At 46.2% G+C, this 15,368-nt stretch overlaps 1 protein-coding gene and 1 long non-coding RNA gene across 2 annotated transcripts; one reads left to right on the top strand and one right to left on the bottom strand.

The window, feature by feature from the left end:
• Positions 1–1,160: 1,160 nt before the first annotated feature.
• Positions 1,161–2,926, bottom strand: LOC115308519. The gene is made up of 2 exons (XM_042287808.1): positions 1,318–2,926; positions 1,161–1,207 (listed from the first exon to the last, which is right to left on the bottom strand). The coding sequence occupies exons 1-2, from the start codon at positions 2,837–2,839 to the stop codon at positions 1,161–1,163; spliced, it is 1,569 nt and encodes a 522-aa protein (XP_042143742.1). The 5' UTR covers positions 2,840–2,926.
• A 4,987-nt stretch (positions 2,927–7,913) lies between these two features.
• LOC120849174 lies at positions 7,914–11,717 on the top strand. The gene is made up of 3 exons (XR_005717874.3): positions 7,914–7,962; positions 8,100–8,211; positions 11,684–11,717. It is a non-coding gene; the product is annotated as an uncharacterized LOC120849174 (long non-coding RNA).
• Positions 11,718–15,368: the final 3,651 nt, after the last annotated feature.

Here is a 15,368-nt window from a genome sequence, read left to right as displayed (position 1 = left end):
ATAGCCTGCCGCATCCATAAGCTAAAGAAATCCGATTTACAAAAAATTTTTCACCATCGAAGTGCTTCGGAAGTGAGGGAAGTGTCGCAAGCGGAAATTTAGAGGACCCAGAGGAAATTAGAGAGTGAATAAATTTAGAGGAATTTAGAAGATAAAGAAATCTGCCTTTTAGAGACAGCCAAATTTACTTATAGCTTGGTCTTGGTACCAATCCAGCCAGCTGAAAGTCATGATGTGGAAATATTGTGAACTTTAATTTGGTCTCCTGTGTTTGTTAGTTACCGAATCGACAACAAACCAGCACCGACCAGCCAGCTCTTTTACGACGCAAATAGTTTCACGAAAAAACTTTAAAAAAAAAACTTCGAAAAAACAAATAAATAAACACAAAAAAGATGGTGTGGAATGGGCATGCTGCGGACACTAAAGTTCGTTAATATTTTTTTTTTTTTTTTTGTATGGAGCATTAGTGCAAGCTGGGTGCAAGGTGCGCAAGGAACGAGCGAGGCGCCCGTTGAGTCCGGATTCCCTGGATTACCGCCTTCGGACGCACACGCTGTCCTCAGTTGCCACACTAAGCCTTTAGTCATGGATCGGGGACTTTATCCCCCGTAAGCTGACAGCGCGGTGGAAACTACGTGCTTGTTAGACCGTTTGACTGTCAGTCTCGCACCACGTGATCACCCCTTCTCCGCATACACACGCGAGGCAAGCGAAATCAAGCGATAGGAGTCAGGCCACTGAATGGTTGGCTAACGCTTAGCTTCCTCGACTGTTCATTTTTCTTCTACTTTGAAACTTTCCTCTTTTCCTGCCTCAGTCTCGGGCTAAGAACAAAATGGTTAACATCCACCAGCTCGCCTGCGCAATCACTACATTATCATTTATTACTATGAATGTGTCATTGCGGACTATGGAGCCCTTGACTCTCAGGATGACGTTGCAGACTATGGAGCCCTTGACTCTCAGGATGACGTTGCGGACTATGGAGCCCTTGACTCTCAGGATGACGTTGCGGACTATGGAGCCCTTGACTCTCAGGATGACGTTGCGGACTTGACTCGTCCTCGAAGACTTTAGGTGTGGTCTCTTCAGAGACCGATGAAGCAGGAGACGGGTTCTCCGCAAATGAAGGTCTGGAACTTGCCGCTGGTCGAGAACTAGGGACTTGCGATGCTTGACAGGACGACGCGGTGAACGGTCGTCGCTGCGGGTTGGGCATGGGCCTCACATCCCGCTGTGATGCTCCTCCTGCGTGAGCTGCATTCGCATACAAACACTCATGTTTAGCGCCATTCAGCACCAGTTGCAACTCACGGACCGCGTCGATGCCGAGTAACGAACGTCCAGTCTTGGTTACGTAAAACTCCAACGTTGTCCAGCGGTTCTTAAAAATTACTTGTCCCACAAAACATCCAAGTACCGGAATGGTCTCTTGCAAATAGTGGACGAGAGGCGTCGACGGCGGATGTAACTTTATCCTCCGCTGCTTGTTAACTTCGTTAAACATGCGTTCATTTAGGATCGACACACATGAACCGGTATCAACAAGAAGACGAAGAGGGGTCCCATTTACCGTGATCTCGGCCATGAAGGCGTCACGACGCATGCTGCCGCCTTCTCGTCGCTCGGCCGTCCCGACGACCACAGGTTCCTCCGTCAGCCTAACGCTTGGCAGCTCCTCAGGAGACAGCGACTGGCCGACCACGTTCACCCGGCCGGGCCGGTCCCCTCTGAACTGTCTGTCGGCGAAGGTCCGCCGAGTACCACGGCCTTGAACCGGGAACGATGCCTGTCGCCGATCGTAGGTGAAGGCAGCCGCCGGCGGGCGACGACTCTGACACGCCACTGCAAAGTGTCCCCACTTTCCACATAAGAAGCATGTCGCTTGAGACGCCGGGCAAACCGCCCGATCATGACGGCGGCGTCCACAGAAGTAGCAGGCGTCGTCTGCTCCGATCCCACCCGTCCGAGGCGGAGCGGCCTCACGCCCACGCTGAGGCTGGAACACCCTCGCCGGAAAACGGGGCACGTGACCGGAGGCCACCGGAGCCCAAGGCATCCTGGGTCCAAGCTGCGACGGGGGGTAGCCAGGTTGAGGCCAGGGAGGGTAGCCGCTGTAGCCATCTTGCCCATGCTCGATCGAAGAAGACGACGCTTGGCCGCCATCTTGTGTTGCTGCCGTTTGACGTTCCTCGATCTGGACACGCTGGACTTCTGCCGCGACCGGGACTTGCGACTCTCGCCGCCGAAAACTTGCGGCCGTCTTCGCTCTCTGCTCGTACTGGCGAGCGATCTGGATAGCCCGCGACAGCGTTGGCAGCTCGCTGCCCTCGCACTCCTGCAGAACGCGATCCTGAACGCGTCTGGACTCCAGGCCTTCCAAGAAAACCTCGCAAAGTCTTTCATCGAGCGCGTTCCCCAGAGCACAAAACGAAGCCTGATGGCGCAACACGGCAAGAAACTCAGTTACCGACTGGCCAGGACGTTGGAACAAACCGCGCAGCTTCTGGCGTTCAAGCGCGATACTACCCGAAAACTCAAAATGCTTCTCGACTGCCTCCAGAAAAACCTGGAACTCGTCAGTCCCCTCCACCGCAACCGTCTCGTACAGCTGAAATGCATCCACGATGCGCTGGCCCTCAGTGCCCAACAGCGAAAACAGGATGGCTTTTTTTCGGAACGGTTCTACGAGATGCAACGCCGACGCGTCAAGAAAAGTCAGAAAAGCACGCTTCCATGCCGGCCAAGCTACTATCGGCGGACCGGGCACTGCCAAAAAGACGGCCGGCGGCGGGAACGCCGTTGGGCCGCTCGAAGACGAAGATGACGAAGTCATCTCACGATGAAAATGGAACGTACTGAAAACCTAGGCCTAATGCCTCCCCCCGAAACTCATCAAACGCGGCCTTTCCGCAAAATATGACTACCGCTCACCCGGAACAAAAAGGAATACATTTCATGAATACAGTTACGCGCCGGTTTCCTCAACCACTGACCCGCGACGCGGAGTGAAGCCCCCTCCCGAATCCCGGGTTACAAAAGAGGAAATGCTACATATTAAAACAAATATCCCATCCTCGTCGCCAAAATGTTATATTCTGCGCCGACGCGGCGGTGCTGACTACATTGGACGCAAGCGCCGGTGACTTACGTTCGACGTAGCCGGGAAACTACATGCCCCGAGCGGACCTGGACGGTCGCCGGAGCGAGAAGAAAAGACAACCAACGGATTCAGGAGCGGGGCGAACACTGGCCGATGAGGCCGCAGATCACGCGCGGCTCACGCCGTCGCGTGCTGTCCTTTTTATTATTTTACATGGATGCACGAGATGGCTACTTTAAAAAGGAGGTGTCAAGTAGCGCCATCTCGTGCAAATCAAAATACTACAGTATTCCATGCGCAATTATGCATAAATATATAGGACAACGATAAATTATTTGTTATGTTTGTGAACACGGAAAATACACAAATGAATTAATTAATATATTTATAAAAGTATCTGTTTCACATTTTTTCTCAAGAAGGTCTTTCTGGCGCGCTTCATGGGTAACAACACAATCATTTAAGTACTAACGTGTGCACTTATATGGCAGAATTTTTTTTTTATTTTTATACAAAAGAATTTTACGTTAATTTACCTTAATTAATTTTCTCGATTAAATTTTCCCTATAATAAGGGGCGTGCTTAAATGCATATATGCTTCTGTGCAACCCTGCTGTCATTGCTGCCAAGAAAAGCAAACATCTTTTTGATAGGACAGGTCACGACTGCTTATATTATAAATTTGAAATAAACACCCGTGCCAAAATCACCGGTGCATTTCCAATGAGAGGGGCCGCCATCCCGTGCTCGCCTGGCGTATAAATGATCAGTGACTCGTCATTCGTAATCTATAGATAGTATTTCGGATGAAAACATTATTTCAAAGCAAATGAGGGCGAAATTACAGTCGATGTGCCAGAGTGAATCGTTAATTAAACAAGAGTCCCACCTACACCAAATCTATGACGTCGCGCTTAGGCGGTGGTGCAGCCTGTTGAACGGAGCATGGCCGAACGCTTCACACTTCGGAAAATGGGTACATGCAGCGCGTCGTGCGCGGAGCTCTTGTGTGCAAACGCGTGCTTGTTTACACGCAATGAGTTGGTGTACACTCGATTCAAAGGTCAAACTGTTCGTGAGAGATTATTCGGCGTGAAGTCGGTCTGCCTTTCAAGATTTGCGACACTGGTTCACGGTGTACATGAGACACGCGTAGCTAGTGCAGCACGACCGCTAACCTGAGGTCGTTAACGTGCATCACGCGCTATACTTAGTTTCACCTCCGAATGAACCGCAGATGCTGTTTCAGTGCTTGTGCATCCGCGAGCGCTCGTGTGCCCGCCGAGGCGTCATCCAAAACAATTAGCTCGCGCTTTTAGCACGTGTGACCAACAATGGTCCATGCTGAGGTGAGACGAAGTATTCCTGGTGTTCATAGCACGTTCTGTAGAATGAGCTTGCGCTCCTCGTGCTCCTAGCTCCAACCAGTCAGCGACTCGCGCGGGCGAGCGCGAAATCCTCCCTTTGAAACAGAAATTTCTAGCGCAAGCGGTCATTCCGCGAAAACACCTCTGAAGGCTGCACTTTCGTGCCGGTAGCCTTCGCTGTTTAAGGACAAGCTTCGGGCACGTGCAGCATTCGCGCGGAAATATAGTTTGGTGTTGTAGTAGTATTTTGAAGTGCAGGAGAAAAGCTGGAAGCCACCCGCATCTATTTCACGAGCAGAGTGCTCGCGAAAGTAGCGTAAGTACTTTTAACGTAAGCTACCACTTTTAGAAACAGATTGTAATTGTTTGAATAATCTTCTATTTGTTCTTTTTTCCCAAAAAATTGATTCGTGACTGGAGTGATCTCCGAGAATACTGGTCACCAGTGATACCTGTATAGTGCCATATTGGCGTGACATTTGAGTGCTGTGCTCTTGATGCATCGTGTTCCTTTTTATTATTCCTGTTTTTTTTTTTTTTTTTTTTTTTTTTTGCAATTTGACAACTGGACTTTTATGTAGTCGGACGCTGTGTTTCTCTATCTGTGACAATTTAATAGTTTATGTACGAAATTAATCCCTAAAATAATGCCCTCTGCTCACTGTAGGCCTTTTATAAATAAATAGAACAAATAAATATCCGCGGGAAGGGTGCGCTAATAACTGAATGAATAATTTTCGATTAGTCTTTCAAAGGTTGGTATTTTACGGCAGTTAATCATTCAAATATTAAGCTGAGATCTGTTTTTGTAGTGAAGGCAAGTGGAACCGTTCGCGGGTTTTAGAGATTCGAAGAGCTATCGCTGTAAAATGGTCAACACTCTCCAATGTATTTTTTTTTTTTTTTGTTTGGACGTGTTGGTTTGAATATATTTACTGTGGCGGATGCTTTCAGCGCGTGAGCTCTTGTTTATTGGGGGCATTCGTTCAGTAGTGCACCCGCTCTCTCTTGCCTCGGTATTACGTATATCATATGATAATTAACCCCTCCAACTAGCAATCCGGAAAATGGGTTTTATCGACGTGTTTGATCCGCTATGGCAATCAGTTTGTTGGAGGATGCTTTATCGACAAAATCGTCTCGTCGACATTGCGCTGTCCCATCGACGATTTCATCAAAACGAGCGTTGTGTCGTTTCACAACATAGCTTGCTTTGCGATAGCATTTATGGGCGAGCCCAGCGCACTTTACGCGTCCGTAACGGTCCGCCGGTCGGTCGTCTGTAACCATACAACAGATTGGAGCCACCACGTAACCACAGTGGAAATAGCGCTCCATATAATAGTCACAAGGTCACGTGACTATAATCCGTGCGGGCGATGTAAACATCGTCACTGATGAATCCATGGATCCCGAACAAGAGCTCTGCCGGACAAAAGCTTTTCGATGTCCCGTACGAAACCTCAGCACTTTTTTTCAGAGACTCGGATAAAAGTACATCCTTTTATGACTACACATGAGCAAAGGGTTAATGAAGAATTTCTTTTATTTTATTGCCGATCTTGATATGAAGACCGTATCTTTGTTTCTGGAAACCGAAAACTACGATAAGAAATGTCTCGATATGGGCTCATCGGGGCCGCCAAATGGGGCTGCCGATGTCTGCGTCAATGCCTCGTCATTCCGTCGCGACCAAATGCGTGGGACCTTTCGCTCCAGATTATTATGTTGACTTTACGACCTCGAGAGAAAAGCTTCGTGCTCTAACTACGGGTTGATGAACTCCATTTCGTATCCACTGAAGAACCCCGTTGCGATTGACAGGACAAGAACATATTCTGAAGCGTGGTTATACAAGGACGGCTCTATGACTTTACGGCACTACTGCTGCCACAATAACACTCCGAATGCCTCCAACATGGCACCAAGGCACTGATAGCAGACGATAACGTCGTGTTTGGTTTAGAGTTTAGCCGGAAATAACGTCAGCTGCAAAACGCAAAACACAAAAAAAAAAAAAAAGAAGCGAGCACAAAGAAGTTGCCAAATGCCCCACGACTGACACCCCACCCTTTAGCCCCGCCTTTAAAAGGCTAGCTTGATCAGAAGCCCATGACTCGAATCCCCAGATCATACGGCCGGGTCCTCACCGTGACGGCTGAGCCTTCTGCTTTTAATTAAGAGACGGTAAGTGTGCACGCGAGCGTGTGTAACGTAATCATGCCGTCATTTGTAGACCCTCAACATATTAGGTTAAGACATGGAACAATGCTGGTTGAAGCTCGCACAGGGATTCTGCACGTGAGGCTATAATGCTACACCCGTACGATCGCCCACATGTGGTTGGTATTTTAGACTACCGATCTGGCGCAATCCACATGTTTGCGTGCATGTTCTTTTTTTTTTTTTGGCGGGCATGTTTTGTTGTTTTGTTTATTTTGAGGCATAACCTAGTTAGCTTCGCTGGTGCTCCGAGGCAACGCGAAAGTGGCTGACGATTTTCTTGAACATCATATTTCCTCTTTTTTTTTTTTTTTCGTTGGGAGACATTTGATTTATCATTCTCTTTTTAATTTTGACATTAGGCTTCAAGCTGAGTTCGGAGCGTCGTGTCTGCCAGACTCTTTTTGTCTTCTTGCTCTAGAGCTGTCATGTTTAAGCAATCTCTACCACATTGGTTTATTGGATACCCGGCAAGCAAATACCAACAGAGACAAACGAAAGAATTCGAGCGCCCTTCTCCCGCACGGAAAGGGGGGGGGGGGGGGGGGGGGGAAGGCGCACGCACCGACGGCCTCGAAACGGAATGCTTACAAGGTCGCTCGGCCTGGTGCAAGAACTCGTTCTTTCCCTGGGAAAGGGCGAGAGAGAGGGTGATGAGAGAACAGTTCCCCTCCCGTTTTCCCCACACTGCCCTACACCATCACCAATCTCTTCTAATCTCTTCTTTGCAAGCGAAGAGGACTCGTCCTTGAAGGAGGACTCCCTTCATTTCTAAGCTGACAGTGTCGAGCAAGCTAAGCGCCCACCGGACCAGTTATCACCTGCCTCGCTCTCTGCGCGTGGTTACAGGAGGGAGCGTGATCACGTGGTTAAAGACAGACGTGCGATTAGTTCACCGGGCACCCCTTAGCTTCCTCTACACTTTCAGCTTAGGAGTGACGGAGCCCAGCACGCAAAACACACACACTAAAAAAAAAGAAAAAAAAAAAAAAAAAGAGACGAAAGCGTTGAGAGGCGCGCGCGGGCGCGCGCGGCAAAACGCCGACGCCGTCGAGGCGAGATCTCTTTGCTTTAGGGCATTTCGCCATCGGAGCGGCGTAGGGAGGCCTACCCGAAAGCCGGCGCACTCAGCTCGCGGATGAAGACGTCTGTCACGTGATGTTTACTGGGCGCACCGTCGACACCGCTGCGTAGGCTCGCCGACAGCAGCTCTTCCGTGACTTCGTTGCCGCGACCTCTTGTCACCATTCAACCGCACTTAAAAGGTAAGTAGCTCATTTTCGCATGAGCCTTGAGAGATAATCGAAGTGCAGAAGGAATGAAAGACGCGTAACTTAACGCGATAGCGCGTGTTTTGTCAGAAAACGCGCTCAACCTTGTTGCTTCTGCTTTCCCCACTGAGTTGCACGAGGGCAACGCATCCTCGCATGAGACTCGACTCGATTGATGTGTCCAGGACAAGGGCTCATATCCATGGGAGTTCGGTTTGCTCTGGTTTCTTCCAAACACTTTTTGTTCGTACCTTTTCGCTTTCCGGCGCCGTAAGAAGAACGGAAGAAATCGAAAACACTGAACCGCACTCGTTGAATAATTACGATGGGCGCTCTCGCGTGCTGAAATTTAAAGATGGGATGTCATGTTTTCTTTAGTCTACTTATCTATGTAAAAAAAAAAAAAAGTTCTTGTCTTAGGCAGTGGTGTGTTCGTTTCACATCGTGCATCCCCGCTCCGCGAATGCGGCCACCAGACGGTCATGTTACATGTCGAAAAATTGCCTTTTTGGAGCGTTGCGGAGGCTGGCGGCAGCGTGCTGAAGTTACGTGTTTTACTGGTTCGTCGGTATTCGCTGAAAAAGTTATTTAAAACCCTGTGTAAGCCGTGAGGCTTGCCGTTGAGAACACGTCAAAAGTTTTACGGAAGCGCAGTGCCGTAGGAAAAAGGCGCAACTCGTCGAAATCAAGTTTACCGCGGCGTGATCAAAGCTTCCTTGGCACGCCGAAGCGCTGCGTCTCTCTGCCTTCGCGCGCTTGGATACCGATCAAGAATCGGCGCCGCGGCAAAGTTTTGAAGGTGTGTCGCGCGTAGATGTTTTTGGGCATCATATATCGAGCACGGAGTTCTGGGTCGTCCAGCTGTTCCGGCAAGTTGCTTTGAATAAAGGGGGAAAACAATATGGACGGTTGCTCTTATGCACTATTAACCATGTTCCATATCTGCTCTAATGGATCACGTGGCAGCACAAATAGAGCAACGCTGTGGAGCAAGTTTGGTTTTCGAAGGCAAAACTACAAGACAGCGAGAATTAAAAGTTTTGAAGCGCGACCCATACGGTCGTGTGCAGTTCCTTGGCCAATCACAATTAGGCGAGTCGCGCTCAAACGTCAAGTGCAATAAAGTAGGCTTATAATGGTTCAGCACTAATCAGTGATGAGGAGCTATCGTGCACAATATTCTGTAAATAGTCTAACAACGAAAAAAGACGTACTGAGTGCGACACAGTTTGTGCGAACTAGTAATCGCTGGTTTTTCCGGTTTTTCTCTTTGAAACCAAGGGATGTCATCCAAGTTATTATTGCTACGGAAAGAGCTCATATAATGTAAGCAAAAACATTTCGTGCTCGCTAATACTAATTGGAAGTAAAATGTGCCGATGTCGTGTTCGGGCTAACAGTAACATGATGTGTACCTTTCCCTCCTCGTTCGTTGCCACTGGCCACTGGATCAAGCTCTTTCTGGACCGCAAGTGCCGGAAGTTACAAATACAGGGTGTCACAAAAGAAAATTTACACGGTCTTTTTTACTGCAAAAATAAACTAGGCATCGCCGAACGCTCATTCTCCGCCCAAAGGTAAAGCTAGAGGTCACAGCCAGATGCCAAAGTTTCAGCCTGATCCGATAACTTAATCAAAAGTTATGTGATTTTCTGAAAATTTCAATGGGAAAATGGAGCCCATTTTTGCCCGTTTTCGGTTTCTGGTGCCATAGAGCCCCATGTGTTTGAAAATTCTGTCGGCAACCATTTTCCCATTGAAATTTTCAAAAAATCGCTTATAACTTTTGATTAAGTTATCGGATCGGGCTGAAACTTTGCCATCCGGTTGTGACCTCTAGCTCCATCTTTCGGCAGAGAATGAGCGTTCGATGATGCCTAGTTAATTTTTGCAGTAAAAAAGACCGTGTAAATTTTCTTTTGTGACACCCTGTACAGTCGTCGGGGCAAAGTAAAATGCTGCTCCAAAAGCACATATGGCTTTACACACATTGCACTCGTAAAACACATTTACACGTCGATTCTTTATTGTCATCCGAGCATGCGAAGGCGCAGAGACGCAGTGCTTTTGTGGGCCAGGGAAGCTTTGATCACGCTGCTAGACCGGTGAAACGTGCTTTCGACAAGTTGTGCCTTTTTCCTGTGGCACTCTGCTGCCGTAAAAATTTCCACGTTTCCTCAACGGTAAGTTTCACGGCTTACACAGGGTTTTAAAAAACTTGTTTGGCAAATGACGACAAACAAGTAGAAAACATGTCTTCAGCTAGCTGCCGCCACCCTCCACCACGTTCCAAAAACAATTTTTCAATGTGCAAGATGGTTGTTCGGTGGCCGCACTTGCGCTGCAGCGAGCAAGTGGGGATGCGTGATCCGGCAATTGTCATAGAGACCGGTGGTTCGTTCGTTTCGCGGTAGGCCTAGCGGGCGAACGACGACCGTGCTTGCATAACATACCGCAGGATGGCGCCAACAACATCATTAGATGCTGGCTGGAAGCAGACGATGACGTGCCACCTGCTTTGGCCGCTATGATTTATTAAATACTTTCAGCGGATATGATGTGTTACCGCTCGATAATAAATAGGACTGAGGTACACAAACCACCTCTGTCCCACGGTGACCTGAGAGAGCACTGCCATAGACGGAAACAATTTTGTCCTTTTATGAAATTAAGGAACACCAAGTTACTCGCTTATATTTCCCTACGTAAAAGCAACTATTAAATTATGTGCTCGAGCGAAAAGTTGCCACTTTCCGAGATAAGTGTTCAACTTTTACTTTTCCTTTATAGTTGCTTCCCCTTGGCTGGAATGGTTATTGATGCTTTGCATGGGAGGAAGTGAGGTGTCAATCATTGTTTCAGTGGCCCCGATTACTTGAGGAACACTCGTATGACTCTTCCTCGCTATATTTCCATTTTAAAGGGATGCTGAACCGAAATCTGGATTCCACAAAACACGGCAGCAAAAGCGTGCAACGGGATGCTACAAACACCAAAAGATCACCCATATAGCGATATCTCAACCATATTTTTTTTAAAAAAGGAGGCGCATGTGACAGATATGTTGACGTCTTGTTTCTTTGAGAAGAGTCGAGAAGGAGAGGGAATCTTCTTGCGTCTTCCTCGCCTCGTCGCCTTGATGGGGCAAAGCGAAGAGAGGAAAGAACCAGATACGTTGACTCCACGTCCCTCGTTGGCCTCGTTCAATCTAGATCTCTTTTTCCAAATATACGGCCGTCCATTCGAAATATCGCCTTACGAGTAGTGTTGTAAGGATTGTAGCGTCCCATCTACAGCTCCTGCATTGTTTTCTGAAATCCAAATTTCGGTTCACCACCCCTTTAAGGAAAAGTGCATGTTACGACGTGTAGTTTATTCGCTCTGTTAAAATAGTTTTATTGCCCTGCAGTTGTCGAAGACTGAACTGATTTAGTAAATGGATCGAGATTTAAAGGTATTTTGCGTTTTTACTTTCTATCCCCTTCTATTACAACACTTCCAACAACAATCTTTTTGCTGTAAATATTTGTCTGTGTTATAATCACAGTTAAAATAGTTTTTATGGCACTTTGAGGAACTGCGGGGTTTTCTATAGTACTTGCATCGCTTTTTACAAGGTGATGAACGAGAATTACCCGCTCCAAAAGCTGAAATCGGAGGGGGGGGACACGCTACCACAGCCATGATGGAGCACTTACACATATTTTTGTTGCAGTCTATACTTCTGAGCATCGCCAGCAATGACGGGCCCATGTGCTGGACGGACCATGGGACGCCACTGAACCGATCATTCTCGAGCCAACCACGGGAAAACAGCGGCTCGCACAACCCGTCCTGGTGTATTTCAAGTTAGGAGCATTAGGAGCCCGCCAACATTGGTCGTCAGCTGCGATGCCTCTACAAAAGCCGCTATCCCATGCCGGTCATTCGAGGCACGCTAGCACAGCCGTGATGGAGCACTCAAACATCTTTTTTCTGCAGGTTGGTTATTTGAAAACTTCAGCTTGCTGTCATTCTAGCAACTAATGTCTGCTAGTGGTATTGTGGCCCAGTGATGGCCAAATTTAACACAGCTCTCTTGAAATTTTCTGACAATTATGTTGTAAATTTTTTTGATTCTACAGTTAATGACAACTAGTTACTTTCCAAACAAAAGTTGCTAGAATTCTTGCCTTTGTTCTATGCGTTCGTATTTGGTTAGACAGCACTAAACCCTGGTACATGGAAGATTTTAAAAGCTAGGGCAAAAGAAAGAAAAGACTATTTAAGATAGCCAAAAACTCGAATTTCGAGGCAGCCTGGACCAAATATAACTCTTCGGCCAAACTCTGTATCGAACGTGTGCATTTCTTCGAAGACAAATTTTATAACTGTGAACTGCCTTCAATATTATAGAATAACCAAAAACGTTTTGGAAACTTATTTCCTCATATCAGTCATCCCGTTCAATACTCTTGATGAACAATGATGGCGCTGTTATTTCGGACAATGAATGTCCTACGGTTTTGAACAATTGCTTTTAGTCTACTTTTACTGATGGAGATAGTTCCTTTTTACCTTTTGTACCAGATGTAGATTTTAGGTATATGGACCCTATTTCTATAACATCGTCTGAAATTGCGATATTAATGATAACCTCAAAATTTTCAGCTTGGCTGGTGTCGACTCAATTAATACAAAAATTCTAAAAAATACCAAGGGTTGTCACAAAAAATAGGTGACGAGGCGAAGTAAAACTGAACAAAATGAATGTTTAATGGGGCGAACTTTGCCCAAATTAAAGGGAAATAACAGCGCGTCGGAGGCGTCGAGTGTCTTCAATACAACAGGGTCGAGCACAAGCGATAACTGATTGCATAAGGCCACGCGGGGCTTCTTTTATAGCACTCTCCTTTCTAGAACATTCTGTACTCGAACATTCTGTACTCGAACATTCTGTTCTAGAATTAACCACGGCCTTATCAAATTTTCTAGAAGCATCGTCTTAGGAATAAATAAAGACATCTGCCGGTCCCAGGATTCAAACCCGGGACCTCTGCATGACAGTCGGGCGCGGTGCCCCCTGGGCTACCCCTAAGCACGCAGTAATATGCAGTCTACTTTTCCAGCATTCATCCACTGGTTGCATCCCACCCGAGTGGAAGGTTGGGAAGGTCGTTCCAATCTACAAAAGTGGCGATCGTCACTCTGCGGGAAGCTACCGTCTCGTATCATTAACCAGCGTTGTATGCAAGTTGTTAGAACTCAAAATATTTTCTCATGTAGTATCGCATCTGGAATCTACTAACAACTTTTTCTACCAAAATCAGTACAGGTTTCGTAAAAGATATTCATGCTAGAGGCAGTTGCTGGAGTTCACCCGTGATATTCATGTTAATATGAACACTAACTCCCAAGTATGATGCCATATTTTTTTATTACTCTAAGGCTTTCGATCATGTATCTCACTGTCATTTAATATCAAAACTTTCCTCACTAAATCTTGATTCTCTCACTTTATCATGGATTCGAAATTTTCTTCGTGAAAAACAGCACGAAAGGGAAAAGGACAAAAAGGAAGGACTACATAGGATAAGTGCTTACTAACAACTGATTTTTCATTGGAGTGTGTAGATGGCACTATGTTCGCTCGGGTATAAGGCGCACCGTGGATTTTGCACTTCCTTCTTCTTCATTGCACACTCCACATGCCAACCAAGATTCAGAAAATGAATCTCACTGTTCGTTGGAGTCAGTGAAGGTTGGCTTACTCAAGATGGTCTGTTTTTTATTATGTAATAGGTTTCCTTCATTATGTAATAGGTTTCCTGCAGTTTGCACCGCAATCTCGACAGTGTACCGCTAAATGCTAGTATGCGGTCCCTTGCAGTGAGCTTTGGTGTTCTCAGAGTCCGATGCTCAGGCATCGCCTGGTCACCCAGGTATCCTGGTCAGCAGATAAAAATCAGAAACATTAAAAGATATATTTTTGTAATTATTGGAACTTTAAATATTCTTAAGTGTTTTCTGTATGCCCAGTAACCTATGGGGCTATCATGTAATGAAAACTCTAACTTGCCTAATTTCTGTGTCCTGGCCCCTTTCAAGTGATTTCATTTGGGTTTACAGCTTTCTTAAATCACACTGGCACCTGCAGTGCACTTACGTGCAACTCATAGTTTGCAGGTATCGGGTGGTTTAGTTTGTCATTGCATTCTGTCCAGAACCTAACCACATTCCACATTTTTTTTGTTTTTCTTTGTTTCGAGGTTCTATAGTTGTTCATATAGACTTGATTGCTGTGCAGGTTACGAACATTGCCTTCCACTTGAAAGCTGGACGTAACCCAGTAATTATTTTTCAAGAATAGATACGAACATGTTTTACTCAGTGCTGCATCTTGTGTGCACTTGCTTGCAATTTCTTACTAACACAGTGTTCGAACACCTATCTCTGGGAGGTGCACTTGGCAGTAACCTCTGAAATTAACTTGTGACAGCAGGCTTGAAGAAACTCATTGAATGTGGAAATTTCATTTTGAAAGGTATTTTTCGAACTTGCCTTGTTAAAATGGTTTCATAGCATAAGTCACACGTTGGTTTCACTGATTAGTGCCTGCCAGAATGAATCTGAGTTACCTGCACTGCGCTTATGTATAACTCATAGTTTGCAGAAATCGGGAGGTTTAGTTTGTCATTGCATTCTGTTCAGAACCTAATCACATTCCACTTATTTTTTTTCCAGGTTCTGTAGTTTTCCGTATGGACTTGATTGCTCTGAAAATCAGAGATTGCCTTGTACATGAAAGCTGGACATGGCGCACTAATTATTTCTCGAGAATAAAGGTATGAACAGGTTTTACTCCGTACTGCATCTTATGTGCGCTTGCTTGAAATTTCTTGCTACCACAGTGTGTAATTATCTCTTGAGAGACACAGTTGGCAGTAACTTCTGAAAGTAACTCGTGACAGCATGCTTGCAGAAACTCATTGATTGCAGCAATTTTGTCTTCGAAGGCATTTTCGGACTTCCTTCGTTAATTCGTAGTATAGGTCTCAAGTTGGTTTTGCTGTCTAGTTCCCGCGAGAGTTAAGCTGAGGCTCTTGCAATGCGCTCACGTCTAACTCATAGTTTGCAGAAATTGGGAAATTTATTCTGTCACCGCACTCTGTTGATAATCTAATCACATTCCATATTTTCTGTTTTGCTTTTCCAGGATCTGTAGTTCTTCATATGGACTTTATTGCTCTGAAAATCAGAGATTGCTTTGTACATGAAAGATGGAAATGGCCCACTAATTATTTCTTGAGAAAAAAAGGTATGAACATGTTTTACCTAATACTGTATCTTGTGTGCACTTGCTTCAAATTTCTAACAGTGTTTAAGCACCTGCTAACCGCTGGGATGCGCAGCTGGCGTTA

This window comes from Ixodes scapularis, unplaced genomic scaffold, assembly GCF_016920785.2.
Source record: "Ixodes scapularis isolate PalLabHiFi unplaced genomic scaffold, ASM1692078v2 ptg000378l_1__unscaffolded, whole genome shotgun sequence".
Lineage (NCBI taxonomy): Eukaryota > Metazoa > Arthropoda > Arachnida > Ixodida > Ixodidae > Ixodes > Ixodes scapularis.
Note: the sequence above shows the minus strand (reverse complement) of the source record. Positions and strands in the feature narration are given on the sequence as shown.

What these genes read in the sequence shown, in the direction of transcription:
- LOC115308519 (XM_042287808.1), bottom strand. Translation starts at nt 2,839, where the DNA reads ATGACTTCGTCATCTTCGTCTTCGAGCGGCCCAACGGCGTTCCCGCCG. An exon ending in ACTCGGCATCGACGCGGTCC is followed by an intron (nt 1,208 to 1,317) that starts GTGAGTTGCAAC and finishes CCCAACCCGCAG; the next exon opens with CGACGACCGTTCACCGCGTC.